This window comes from Apostichopus japonicus, chromosome 22 (assembly GCF_037975245.1).
Source record: "Apostichopus japonicus isolate 1M-3 chromosome 22, ASM3797524v1, whole genome shotgun sequence".
NCBI lineage: Eukaryota > Metazoa > Echinodermata > Holothuroidea > Aspidochirotida > Stichopodidae > Apostichopus > Apostichopus japonicus.
In genome coordinates this window covers 90,464-105,720 of record NC_092582.1, presented here as the reverse complement: position 1 = coordinate 105,720, position 15,257 = coordinate 90,464, and the positions used below count along the sequence as shown (strand labels likewise).

Here is a 15,257-nt window from a genome sequence, read left to right as displayed (position 1 = left end):
ATAGAATGTAGTTAAAAGATGGTAAGCAAGGAATCTTCTGTAGGTATATTACAGATTAGTATGCCTCCCTCATGATTCATATCCTGTCTTACACATCCCATAGAATGTAGTTAAAGGATGGTAAGCAAGGAATCTACTGTAGGTATATTACAGAGTAGTATGCCTCCCTCATGATTCATATCCTGTCATACACCTCCCATAGAATGTAGTTTAAGGATGGTAAGCAAGGAATCTACTGTAGGTATATTACAGAGTAGTATGCGTTCCTCATGATTCATATCCTGTCATTCACCTCCCATAGAATGTAGTTAAAGGATGGCAAGCAAGGAATCTTCTGTAGGTATATTACAGAGTAGTATGCCTCCCTCATGATTCATATCCTGTCATACACCTCCCATAGAATGTAGTTAAAGGATGGTAAGCAAGGAATCTTCTGTAGGTATATTACAGAGTAGTATGCTTTCCTCATGATTCATATCCTGTCATACACCTCCCATAGAATGTAGTTTAAGGATGGTAAGCAAGGAATCTTCTGTAGGTATATTACAGAGTAGTATGCTTTCCTCATGATTCATATCCTGTCATACACCTCCCATAGAATGTAGTTTAAGGATGGTAAGCAAGGAATCTACTGTAGGTATATTACAGAGTAGTATGCCTCCCTCATGATTCATATCCTGTCATACACCTCCCATAGAATGTAGTTTAAGGATGGTAAGCAAGGGATCTACTGTAGGTATATTACAGAGTAGTATGCCTCCCTCATGATTCATATCCTGTCATACACCTCCCATAGAATGTAGTTTAAGGATGGTAAGCAAGGGATCTACTGTAGGTATATTACAGAGTAGTATGCTTTCCTCATGATTCATATCCTGTCTTACACCTCCCATAGAATGTAGTTTAAGGATGGTAAGCAAGGAATCTACTGTAGGTATATTACAGAGTAGTATGCCTCCCTCATGATTCATATCCTGTCATACACCTCCCATAGAATGTAGTTAAAGGATGGTAAGCAAGGAATCTTCTGTAGGTATATTACAGAGTAGTATGCTTTCCTCATGATTCATATCCTGTCTTACACCTCCCATAGAATGTAGTTTAAGGATGGTAAGCAAGGAATCTACTGTAGGTATATTACAGAGTAGTATGCCTCCCTCATGATTCATATCCTGTCATACACCTCCCATAGAATGTAGTTAAAGGATGGTAAGCAAGGAATCTTCTGTAGGTATATTACAGAGTAGTATGCTTTCCTCATGATTCATATCCTGTCATACACCTCCCATAGAATGTAGTTAAAGGATGGTAAGCAAGGGATCTACTGTAGGTATATTACAGAGTAGTATGCTTTCCTCATGATTCATATCCTGTCTTACACCTCCCATAGAATGTAGTTAAAGGATGGTAAGCAAGGGATGTACTGTAGGTATATTACAGAGTAGTATGCTTTCCTCATGAATCATATCCTGTCATACACCTCCCATAGAATGTAGTTAAAGGATGGTAAGCAAGGAATCTACTGTAGGTATATTACAGAGTAGTATGCTTTCCTCATGATTCATGTCCTGTCATACACCTCCCATAGAATGTAGTTAAAGGATGGTAAGCAAGGAATCTTCTGTAGGTATATTACAGAGTAGTATGCTTTCCTCATGAATCATATCCTGTCATACACCTCCCATAGAATGTAGTTAAAGGATGGTAAGCAAGGGATCTACTGTAGGTATGTTACAACCTAGTATGCTTTTCTCATGATTCATATCCTGTCATACACCTCCCTCAGAGTGTAGCTTAAGGATGGTATGCAAGGGATCTACTGTAGGTATATTACAGAGTAGTATGCCTCCCTCATGATTCATATCCTGTTTTACACCTCCCATAGCATGTAGCTTAAGGATGGTAAGCAAGGAATCTTCTGTAGGTATATTACAGAGTAGTATGCTTTCCTCATGATTCATATCCTGTCATACACCTCCCATAGAATGTAGTTTAAAGATGGTATGCAAGGAATCTTCTGTAGGTATATTACAGAGTAGTATGCTTTCCTCATGATTCATATCCTGTCTTACACATCCCATAGAATGTAGTTAAAGGATGGTAAGCAAGGAATCTTCTGTAGGTATATTACAGAGTAGTATGCTTTCCTCATGATTCATATCCTGTCATACACCTCCCATAGAATGTAGTTTAAGGATGGTATGCAAGGGATCTACTGTAGGTATATTACAGAGTAGTATGCTTTCCTCATGATTCATATCCTGTCTTACACCTCCCATAGAATGTAGTTAAAGGATGGTAAGCAAGGAATCTACTGTAGGTATATTACAGATTAGTATGCTTTCCTCATGATTCATATCCTGTCATACACGTCCCATAGAATGTAGTTAAAGGATGGTAAGCAAGGAATCTACTGTAGGTATATTACAGATTAGTATGCTTTCCTCATGATTCATATCCTGTCATACACCTCCCATAGAATGTAGTTTAAGGATGGTATGCAAGGAATCTTCTGTAGGTATATTACAGAGTAGTATGCTTTCCTCATGATTCATATCCTGTCTTACACCTCCCATAGAATGTAGTTTAAGGATGGTAAGCAAGGAATCTACTGTAGGTATATTACAGAGTAGTATGCTTTCCTCATGATTCATATCCTGTCATACACCTCCCATAGAATGTAGTTAAAGGATGGTAAGCAAGGAATCTTCTGTAGGTATATTACAGATTAGTATGCTTTCCTCATGATTCATATCCTGTCATACACCTCCCATAGAATGTAGTTAAAGGATGGTAAGCAAGGAATCTACTGTAGGTATATTACAGAGTAGTATGCTTTCCTCATGATTCATATCCTGTCTTACACCTCCCTCAGAGTGTAGTTAAAGGATGGTAAGCAAGGGATCTACTGTAGGTATATTACAGAGTAGTATGCTTTCCTCATGATTCATATCCTGTCATACACCTCCCATAGAATGTAGTTAAAGGATGGTAAGCAAGGAATCTTCTGTAGGTATATTACAGAGTAGTATGCTTTTCTCATGATTCATATCCTGTCATACACCTCCCTCAGAGTGTAGCTTAAGGATGGTATGCAAGGGATCTACTGTAGGTATATTACAGAGTAGTATGCCTCCCTCATGATTCATATCCTGTTTTACACCTCCCATAGCATGTAGCTTAAGGATGGTAAGCAAGGAATCTTCTGTAGGTATATTACAGAGTAGTATGCTTTCCTCATGATTCATATCCTGTCATACACCTCCCATAGAATGTAGTTTAAAGATGGTATGCAAGGAATCTTCTGTAGGTATATTACAGAGTAGTATGCTTTCCTCATGATTCATATCCTGTCTTACACATCCCATAGAATGTAGTTAAAGGATGGTAAGCAAGGAATCTTCTGTAGGTATATTACAGAGTAGTATGCTTTCCTCATGATTCATATCCTGTCATACACCTCCCATAGAATGTAGTTTAAGGATGGTATGCAAGGGATCTACTGTAGGTATATTACAGAGTAGTATGCTTTCCTCATGATTCATATCCTGTCTTACACCTCCCATAGAATGTAGTTAAAGGATGGTAAGCAAGGAATCTACTGTAGGTATATTACAGATTAGTATGCTTTCCTCATGATTCATATCCTGTCATACACGTCCCATAGAATGTAGTTAAAGGATGGTAAGCAAGGAATCTACTGTAGGTATATTACAGATTAGTATGCTTTCCTCATGATTCATATCCTGTCATACACCTCCCATAGAATGTAGTTTAAGGATGGTATGCAAGGAATCTTCTGTAGGTATATTACAGAGTAGTATGCTTTCCTCATGATTCATATCCTGTCTTACACCTCCCATAGAATGTAGTTTAAGGATGGTAAGCAAGGAATCTACTGTAGGTATATTACAGAGTAGTATGCTTTCCTCATGATTCATATCCTGTCATACACCTCCCATAGAATGTAGTTAAAGGATGGTAAGCAAGGAATCTTCTGTAGGTATATTACAGATTAGTATGCTTTCCTCATGATTCATATCCTGTCATACACCTCCCATAGAATGTAGTTAAAGGATGGTAAGCAAGGAATCTACTGTAGGTATATTACAGAGTAGTATGCTTTCCTCATGATTCATATCCTGTCTTACACCTCCCTCAGAGTGTAGTTAAAGGATGGTAAGCAAGGGATCTACTGTAGGTATATTACAGAGTAGTATGCTTTCCTCATGATTCATATCCTGTCATACACCTCCCATAGAATGTAGTTAAAGGATGGTAAGCAAGGAATCTTCTGTAGGTATATTACAGAGTAGTATGCTTTCCTCATGATTCATATCCTGTCATACACCTCCCATAGAATGTAGTTAAAGGATGATAAGCAAGGAATCTACTGTAGGTATATTACAGAGTAGTATGCTTTCCTCATGATTCATAGGCGGAGTGTATAGCCTAGTGGTTAACGCCGGCGTCTCCCAGTCATGAGATCCCCGGTTCGATTCCCCGCCGACAGCAAGGTGTGTCGTCTGGCAAGGGTGTTGTTCAATAACAACTTCCCGACATGGACGTTAAATGGATGTGTGCCGAGAGATTGGCTTCGGTCAGCTTGCGAGTCTATAAGCCTTCATGGCTTCTTTCGCGAGTTCCTGCTTGCGGGAAGATCACATATACATACATACATATCCTGTCATACACCTCCCATAGAATGTAGTTTAAGGATGGTAAGCAAGGGATCTACTGTAGGTATATTACAGCCTAGTATGCCTATAGCTATGAGCTATATACTGCCATGCTCAACCCTAAGAATGTAGTAAAATATTTGCATAATTCATCTTTTATTGATGTTTAATTAATGTAGTTTAAATAGACTGAAAATCTGAAGGTTACGTAACATCATTGGAAGATTAACTGTGTTAAATACTCTGAGTAAACTGCATGACTCCTTCCCATTCCTCCGCCTGTCAATATGTTGATGGACAGATGACAAGTGGAAGGAATGTTAGTTGGTCAAGGTTTATGAACAGCAATGTACATAATCTTCCATAGTATTATACTCTTGAAGCTAACCTTAAGTTTTATTCCATCCCTCCAGGGTATTATTGGGGACTCTGGTCCAATGGGTGAACCAGGGCCAATTGGTTTGCCAGGTGAACGTGGTATTTCAGGTCCAACTGGTCAACCAGGCCTACCTGGTGAAGCAGGAGTTGCAGGAACCCCAGGAGCTCCAGGAGATAACGTATGTGTCTGACACCTTGTTTCCTTTGTGTTTACAACAATCTCCTTTAATGTTTAAAATTGTGGGTATTCATAACTGAGAGTGCATGAAGGGAAGACAGCATTGTGGTTACATTTAATTGGAGTACTATGAAAGTTCATATTAATAATGGAGAGAAGACAACATTTTGTTTATATGTTATGACAATACCATGAAACTGCACATTAAATGTAAAAATAATAAGAAGAACAGCATTTTGAAATGGTACAGTGATTTGCTTTACAATACCCCCCCCCCCCCCATTAACCAATTTGTACTTTAGCAGAGATACTCAATCATTGGTATTGCTAAAGGTTTGCATATTGGAATTAGTAATTCATGAGAAAACAGATTGCAACATCTGCAGTTACTAGCTTTAACCAAGGAAATTATAGTCATAATTGAGATTAATTGTCACTGATTTGACATCTTAATATGGTCTGTTTCAATTTTAGGGTATTCAAGGCCCACAAGGCCCACGTGGTTACCCTGGAGCTAAAGGACCTAATGTGAGTACACTTAACTATTTTGCATAAAGGTTGATAAAGCAGGTTGCTTAGCAAGCAGCTTGGGGCAAAATCTGAGAGGAGTCAAAGATAAGACAGACATGTTTTATGACTAAGCTGCCGGTGTTAGGCTCTTGAGTGCAGTTTGTAGACAGACATACAAGAGTGCCTGTGAAAGCACCTAAGCCTTATCTTCCTTATCATATTTATTTGTGGGACCATGCTGTTTGTTACAAAGACACTGGGAATGAATCATGCAGATATGTGTATATCACACATTACTCATGTACATGGCTAAGTGAAGTCTCACATCAACACTTCTCACTCATTTCCACGTGGCTGATTAACACAAGTGGCCAGTGTGCATCATGCATAAGCTTCAGATTTGAATCACATGCTCCAGAACTGTCCCAATGTTAATTAGCCAAGTCTAAAGCTGAAAGGACTTGTTGTTATTGTTTGGAAACAATTGATCCAGCAGAGCGTTGCGGTTAAGTGTGACGAAAGCAAGTGTGAAGGTACATTGACTGCCAATAGAAAACCTGCTTCAAGATCTATCTGTGGGCCCATGTCATGACCAACAATTCATCTAAACATTCCCGACTTCACTTGTAATAGGTCAACACATCGTTTTCTGCACAAAGTAACCCTTTTTCTATCTTCTGTTTGTATTTCATGATACCATAAACTTTTCTAATTTAGAAAAGTTTGACAAACAAAACAATATGAGTTCCAAAATCTCATAACATCATAAGCAAATGCTTGTAAATAATATTTGCTCAATCTGGAATATTTTGTTTGTTGCAAGGGTGGTCTATGGTTACATGAAATTCTAGGTGGCTAATTAACAAGTAAATATTGTTGCCAAATCTGTCGAACACAGTAAGTTATGTTTCTAATATATGAAAAAGAGACATATATTGGAGACACATCTGGACCAGATAACAAAAGACAATAGTTACCTAAAATAAGAACAGCTGTATGGGGCCATTTAAAGTGTACTAATATTGCCGCATGTTATTAATGGCTTGTAACAGGGAAATAGTTGGAAGCTAGTTCTGAAGGGGAAGTTAATAAAAGTAAGATTGATTACACATTTAGGATTTTGCAAAACTGGTATCTGGAGGCTACTGTGGTCAAGTTATGTTAAAAAACTCGGAAGCATCACAGATTGCAGATTGCATTTGCAATACATACAGTTTGTGTAGCTTTCAACACAGCATTATTGTACAATAGCATGGTGAAAAATGGAACTATGCAAGCTCTGAGTTGTGGTATAATTGGATGAGTGCTAAGTAGTTCAAGTGTTAAATTTATCTGTGTAGAGACTCAAGGATACTCAGATGTGTGTGTGCTCTAGTGTGGCTCATTATCCAGCTGGTTCTACACACATTACAGACGGTAGCAATGATCGCATAGAAAAAGTCAGAAGTGTTGATGTGAGGCTTTCCTTATTGACTTTGATACTTATATTACCTGTATAAATGTGTGCTGCTTATTACCTTTCAACATTGCTTAACTTTTGATTCCTAATTTTGCAATTGATAAATTTGCACAGCTACCTGTTATTCAAAGGCAAGCAAATTGCAAAGCAAATGCGATAATGTATAGCAGTGTTTATACAATGAACCATTATATTTTATGAAAAACATGATGTCACAAACTGAAAATATGCTACAAAAATGTGACCACTAAATTGTTCCTAGCTATTGGATATATAGTATTTGTTGCTCTGTATTTTGTTGATAATTCGAAGAATTTCTTGCTAACTCTGAATATGTTTGTAGGGTATTCCAGGATCTGATGGACTCCCAGGCTTCCCAGGACCTCGTGGTGAACCTGTAAGTACACCATTCTTAGCATTACAAACGGTTTTATATGATCTGATAGAAACTTAGTTATTGTGAAAGGCAATAATAAAATAGCCAAGTCTTTGCTGTTTAAAAATGATTTAAAAGAATTTTCTGGTGGCAAACAATGTGAAATGTATATTGAAGAGAAAATATTCCACACTAGAGTTGAATATAACCCCTAACTTGAGGTATGGTTGATTGAATGCAACCTCTTGTGGCAAAACTTCAAATACTTCAGGAACTCGATCGGTTCACAGTAGGGGTTCTGTGATGACATCTGGGCAAATGCTCTTCAATAGCATACTAAAAGGCTATTAATATCTTATTGTTGATTTATCTTTGAACCCTGATACATTTTGAATGTTTGCGTCGATAGCAAATTTCTATGTTCTTGAAATTTCCTCAAAATGTATCCTTTTGTAGAAATATACTTTTCCTCTGTAGATAAAAGATTAACAAATTATAAAGAAAAAGAAAGGCATTTTCAGTTGATTGCCCTGAAGACGTTCATTCTTCTGTTGACAGGTGCTTTTGCAATAACCAAAAAAAAAACAAAAAAATTATATCTTCACTTTACAAAATGCTATGAGGATGTGGTTTTACTAACAGCTTCTGAAAATTTTCAGCAATTTGTCTAAGCAATCAACTTCAGCCACCGGAATATCCTATTAAATGAGAAGGTTTATTTAAATGCAGAAGAGGAGTTCATGTTAAGCTGATAATTTTATAAAATGCAGAAGAGGAGTTCATGTTAAGCTGATAATTTTATTAAATGCAGAAGAGGAGTTCATGTTAAGCTGATAATTTTATTAAATGCAGAAGAGGAGTTCATGTTAAGCTGATAATTTTATTAAATGCAGAAGAGGAGTTCATGTTAAGCTGATAATTTTATTAAATGCAGAAGAGGAGTTCATGTTAAGCTGATAATTTTATTAAATGCAGAAGAGGAGATCATGTTAAGCTGATAATTTTGCAATGATATGATAGCTGTATCTCTTCTTGTTGCTTGTGTTTTGTTTTCTTAATGCCCCTTTATTATCAGCTGGAAAGAGTTCTGCTCATACATATTAAAAGCATTATTTTAGCAACATTCAATATAATTGGAAAGCTCGATATATAATTCAATTCACAGTTTTGTATAATTTTGGTCAAGTTTTGATATGCTCAGAAGTTTTTGATTTAATTGTCACAAGCAAAATGCAAAAATTAATCTTCAGAATAGTTCTTTTCAAAAGTTGTAGTGGTCTACAGAACTCTGCTAAAGGTGCTGATCTTGAAATGATGCCATGAGGTGTAAGTTAGGGATCCCAGAATGATAAATGAAGTATGACACAGGCTGCAGGCCATGACTGATTGCCTTTAAGGGCTACAAAATAAATTAGTTTTTCTTGCTTCCAGGGTGCTGATGGATCTCCAGGCCCACAAGGTGTTGCAGGCGTTATCGGACCACCGGTAAAATCATGCAATGAATAAATTTATATTTTCTTATAATTTGAACATATCTTCTTTATTAGTGGATTGGTCTAGCTTTGGACAAATTTAAAATATCAGTCCGTAAAATTTTAAGAAATTCTTTTTTGTTTCAATTTTGGTTTGAATTTTAAGGATTGACATGACAAATTTATTGTACAGTAACCTGCATAATACTTATTAAATATGAGTCCCATGTGAATAAGTTGAGATTGATATGTGATTGACATGTGATCATACTTAGTTATTAGTTGTGTTGGGAGATGACTTGATGAATCAACACTTCCCTGAAGGGGTGGTCAGCAAGTCTGGCTAGTAATTGGCTAAAATAACCATGTGACCAACAAGTGGTTGTGTGTTATGCATATTTACAAGTTTCATTTACTAAAGAAGTAACTTGGACAATGTTTTCTGACAATGTTGAAGTGTTTGCAATTAGCATACTGATTTCTCTTTTCTCTCCTGGTTTGCTTTGTTTTGCTTCCATTCTGTATGTCATCCGTCTTTGTGATACTTTTAGGGTTCTCGTGGTGAAGTTGGACCTCAAGGAGATAGAGGGTTCCCAGGTGCCCCTGGCCAACAAGGTAACCCAGGAACACCAGGTAGTGATGGAGAAATGGGATCAACAGTGAGTACGCTCTTGGTTTGAGCTATTTTGCCAGCTTGATAAGCTGACATAAATACATGGTAACATGATCTTATTCTTTATCATATTAATGTTAACCTAATTAAGATAGATTGAAGTTTAAGATGGACACTATTTTCTGAAAACTTCTGACTTCCATGCCATAGTTTGATATTACAAGTAACTTGTGCTAAATAAAAAAAAAAGCTTCAAGAAAATGTACCACCTTGCCAAGTTGTAATAATGATGTGGTACCCAAGCCATGTTTAAGCAGCAGATACCAATTATCTGTGTTATTAGACTTAGTAATGTATTGTATTAAGTTATGGTTAATTAATAATCTTACTTGAAGGTTTAATTGATTGAAGTATGCAGTTTTTCATACATTTTGACTTCTACTTTTTAGGGACCACCAGGTATTGCTGGTATGCCTGGTGCACCTGGTCCTGAAGGCCTTCGTGGATTTCAGGGAACAAGGGGATTACCTGGACCTCAGGTAAGTGATCACTTATGTCTTGGGTATTAAAGAGGTTACCTTTGTGTTAAAGCTGGCTTTACACCTTCATGATTAAAAGAGGCAGTGAGCATTGATCTAGGTTGTGGCGCTTGCAGTTATGTATGTATGTGTGTTTGCGTGTATGTATGGGTGTATGTATGTATGTATTTTAGATCCTCCTGCAAGCAGGAACTCGCGAAGAAGCCATCATGGCTTATCAAAGCCGAAGCTGTCCGAAGTCAGTCTCTTATATTCATATTTTAACGTCCATGATTATGAATTGTCAATTGTCAACAACTCTGTAACTGGACGACATACATTAATCTTAGAGTGACTCGAAGTCGGGACCTTATGAATGAAAGGCACCGGCGTTTACCACTGAGCTAACACTCTTGCAGTTATTCATGCAAGTGATGGAAACCACAGAGTAGAAATTCTGAAACAGTGATGTATATACACAGTTCTTAACACAAGTAATAGCAAAGAAACTAGTTGGGTGGAGATGGCTGCATTTGTCATTACAAGTTGTAACAGGAAAATATGATAACCATCTGAGACTGTCATGGTTGCATCCCTGTAAAGTATTGTCATTACTTGACTGTCATGGTTGCATCCCTCTAGTTATTTGTCATTAATTGACTGTCTTGGTTGCATCCCTCTAGTTATTTGTCATTAATTGACTGTCATGGTTGCATCCCTCTAGTTATTTGTCATTAATTGACTGTCATGGTTGCATCCCTCTAGTTATTTGTCATTAATTGACTGTCTTGGTTGCATCCCTCTAGTTATTTGTCATTAATTGACTGTCTTGGTTGCATCCCTCTAGTTATTTGTCATTAATTGACTGTCTTGGTTGCATCCCTCTAGTTATTTGTCATTAATTGACTGTCTTGGTTGCATCCCTCTAGTTATTTGTCATTAATTCACTGTCATGGTTGCATCCCTCTAGTTATTTGTCATTAATTCACTGTCATGGTTGCATCCCTCTAGTTATTTGTCATTAATTCACTGTCATGGTTGCATCCCTCTAGTTATTTGTCATTGATTGACTGTCATGGTTGCATCCCTCTAGTTATTTGTCATTGATTGACTGTCTTGGTTGCATCCCTCTAGTTATTTGTCATTAATTGACTGTCTTGGTTGCATCCCTCTAGTTATTTGTCATTAATTGACTGTCTTGGTTGCATCCCTCTAGTTATTTGTCATTAAATAGTTGACTGATGATATTCCTGGTTATGTTAGTTTAGTCATAATTTGTTATCCAGCTTTTCTTGTGAATACTTGTGACATGTTCTTATTATGATTATATTTTTCATGATGATATTCCTTGACAGGGAAAATCATTAATACTAAGTGCTATCATCTTACCTTTGAAAATAACCCAGAAAAGGCAAGCCCATTTGAGATGACTTGCTTTGCTTTGCTGAAATGATCCGGCTCTGTAGGAATGAATTGAATAGAAAACATCAGTGGTGAATGAAAACAAGGACCAGATATTGTTATGTTCTCTTTTTTGTTTCCAGGGTGATGATGGTGACAAGGGAGAGGATGGCCCACAAGGACAAACAGGTGTATCTGTAAGTTAATTTCCTTTGGGTTGACTAAATACTCATGGTCTTGAAATAGTCACTTGTGTTTAATACCTATCCTTCTGTCACTAAACAGTGATTGTTGATAGATTAATAACATGAGTCTCAATGATGAAGAGCTAATGACAGATCAACAAGATTGACAGAAGAAATGCCTTATTGGATTACATTTCATCCGCTTTATATCAAAGCTGATAAAACATATCAGAAGCTGGGACTGCAAATCACAACTTCCAAAGGGAACGCTTCGTCACAATTGCAACTCTTTCAACTAGGTTAATACATATTTTCAACACTTTCCGGAGAATTGATGGTATAAGGTATTTTTCATACCATATAGTAACTATATAATTTCTTTAACATGGTCCCATGTATTGAAGGCATATTTTGTATCATATTGTCTATGTTGGTATGATTTGTAAACATGGTCCTGAGTATCAATGGAATGTTTTGTATAATGTAGTCCCTAGGGTGGTATGATCTTTAACATGGTCCCATGTATTGGAGGCATATTTTGTATGACATAGTGTATGTTGGTATGATTTGTAAACATGGTCCTGAGTATCAATGGAATGTTTTGTATAATGTAGTTCCTTGGGTGGTATGATCTTTAACATGGTCCCATGTATTGGAGGCATATTTTGTATGACATAGTGTATGTTGGTATGGTTTGTAAACATGGTCCTGAGTATCAATGGAATGTTTTGTATAATGTAGTCCCCAGGGTGGTATGATCTTTAACATAGTCTCATGTATTAAAGGCATATTTTGTATCATACAGTGTATATGTTGGTATGATTTGTAAACATGGTCCTGAGGAACGTTTTGTATAATGTAGTTCCCAGGGTAGTATGATCTTTAACATGGTCCCATGTCCCTAGTTTCTCAGTGACTAAACCATTTCATTCTCTTTTAGGGTCCACCAGGTCCCAGAGGATTGGCTGGAGAAGCAGGCAGTCCTGGTGCAGTCGTAAGTATATTTGGTAAATTTTTCTTGTTTTTACTAGACTAGAAAAGTCATTGTTAAACAAACATGTCCCCTTCAAATGCAAATGACCTTTTCAGAAAGTTTTTTTTGGTTGCTGTCTGTCCTTTACTTTAAACATGGCTTTATTATTTGAAAGTTATCAATTGATTTAAATCATGATTTCAGAAGGGCTTATGGCCCTGGGACCATGAGCCATTAGGAAACCTGTAAATGTTTGGGAAATAAGATAATATATTTTCATTATTGTGATATACCTTTAGAGAAGTGTAAACTCCAAAAAGTTAATTTTTCCTAGAATTTAAACTGGCTCTTGATAGGATAGATCACAGAAAAGCTTTGCAATCTTTTACAGTTTGTTTTTGTTTTGTTTTAGGGTCCACCAGGCTTGCAGGGTCCACAGGGTCCACAAGGAGACTTGGGTCTGCCGGTAAGTATCTCTGTTGTCTATGTAATCTTCCTAAAATAATAGTATACTATTGTCCTATAGAGGGCGAATGAAAGGGGGGGGGGCAGTGTTGAAGTATCTACAAGTAACATGTTTGTAATGTTAGTGGTGCATTTATACTGTAAAGGGAAGTTCTATTGGAATTGAACTGTCCCATTGAAACGCTTAAACTTCTTTGCTTCATAAGTAAATAGTATCTTTAGCTTGGATGCTAGTTGTGTGCTATAACATATCAATTGTAACCCTTTTCAAGCAATTATTTTCTCAACTCTCACTTTGCTTTTCTTACAGGGTGATGAAGGACCAGTTGGCCCACCTGGGCCAGAAGGTCGTGATGGACCCAGAGTAAGTTTGCAAAATTATCTTAGTAATTGGTAAACTGTTAAAGATTGGACTGATCTTGAGGGTAGCTTAGACCTTGTATTTCCTTTGAGGTTGTCTGACAGGAATATGTGGTCATCAAATCAACATAAAGCAGTTTTACCTACTGACAGAAACCTAAATGATCACCTCCACTAGCATTTGTTTACAATTGTTTTCAGTGGCAAATTGAATGGAATATTCCTAATCCTCTTTCTTTCTTCAATGGCAAAGATAATATGTTATCGTTATAGAAATTGGATTATCCATGAGCCATGTATTATGATTGGAATAATAATAACAGCAAATGCAGAGATGGAACATTGGTAGCAGGAATTGGTGTGATTGGAACATTGGTATCCTCAGATACTGTCACTGGAAAACTGGTATCCTCAGATACTGTTATTGGAACATTGGTATCTTCAGATACTGTCACTGGAAGACTGGTATCTTCAGATACTGTCATTGGAACATTGGTGTCGTCAGATACTTTCACTGGAAAACTGGTATCCTCAGATACTGTCACTGGAAAACTGGTATCCTCAGATACTGTCACTGGAAAACTGGTATCTTCAGATACTGTCACTGGAAAACTGGTATCCTCAGATACTGTCACTGGAACATTGGTATCCTCAGATACTTTCACTGGAAAACTGGTATCCTCAGATCTGTCACTGGAAAACTGGTATCCTCAGATACTGTCATTGGAACATTGGTGTCCTCAGATACTTTCACTGGACCATTGGTATCCTCAGATACTGTCACTGGAAAACTGGTATCCTCAGATACTGTCACTGGAAAACTGGTATCCTCAGATACTGTCATTGGAACATAGGTATCTTCAGATACTGTCACTGGAACATTGGTATCTTCAGATACTGTCACTGGAACATTAGTATCCTCAGATACTGTCGCTGGAAAACTGGTATCCTCAGATACTGTCATTGGAAAACTGGTATCCTCAGATACTGTCATTGGAACACTGGTATCCTCAGGTACTGTCAATGGAACATTGGAATCCTCAGATACTGTCACTGGAAAACTGGTATCCTCAGATACTGTCACTGGAAAACTGGTATCTTCAGATACTGTCACTGGAAAACTGGTATCCTCAGATACTGTCACTGGAAAACTGGTATCCTCAGATATTGTCACTGGAAAACTGGTATCCTCAGATACTGTCACTGGAACATTGGTGTTGGCCAGCTTTAGTTATTGATTGTGGCAAAGAAACAATGTGTGAAGCTTTTTAGTTCAATTTTCTAACATCTCAGCATTGCTAAATATTCTTAATTCAGCTAACAATGTTTCATCAATCACCTTTTGTTATCAGAGTTCCCAATTCCGTTGCTTATACATAATAATATTATGTACATTGACCATGGCCTTATGAAGGCAGAGTTGACTGATTTCCTAGTATATTCTAATGAACCTTGCATGGGATGTTAAGGGCAACATTTGAAAAGATTGTTATTACATGAGGTGACTACTTTCATATCAACACAAAACACTTAACATTAAATATTAAGTAATGATTTCAGTTTCATATTACTACTTAGCAGTCTGATTTTAGAACAATTCAGAAAACCTGTAGTGCTTGTAAAAGAACATTTTACTGATTGTATTCTGAAATTTTGAAATACCAACCAAACTTATTTGACAGATTGAGTG

The 15,257-nt window shown here is 37.0% G+C and overlaps 1 protein-coding gene across 2 annotated transcripts in view; it reads left to right on the top strand.

Annotated features, from left to right (window-relative positions):
• The window catches only part of LOC139964225 (uncharacterized), a 184,854-nt gene that overhangs the window by 115,377 nt on the left and 54,220 nt on the right, over window positions 1-15,257 (top strand). For both annotated transcript variants that reach the window (XM_071965669.1, XM_071965668.1), the window contains exons 27-36: window positions 5,093-5,236; window positions 5,710-5,763; window positions 7,548-7,601; window positions 9,012-9,065; window positions 9,604-9,711; window positions 10,115-10,204; window positions 11,728-11,781; window positions 12,710-12,763; window positions 13,155-13,208; window positions 13,518-13,571. In XM_071965669.1, the coding sequence (XP_071821770.1) occupies window positions 5,093-5,236; window positions 5,710-5,763; window positions 7,548-7,601; window positions 9,012-9,065; window positions 9,604-9,711; window positions 10,115-10,204; window positions 11,728-11,781; window positions 12,710-12,763; window positions 13,155-13,208; window positions 13,518-13,571 (720 nt within the window). The remainder of the gene's footprint in view (window positions 1-5,092; window positions 5,237-5,709; window positions 5,764-7,547; window positions 7,602-9,011; window positions 9,066-9,603; window positions 9,712-10,114; window positions 10,205-11,727; window positions 11,782-12,709; window positions 12,764-13,154; window positions 13,209-13,517; window positions 13,572-15,257) is intronic.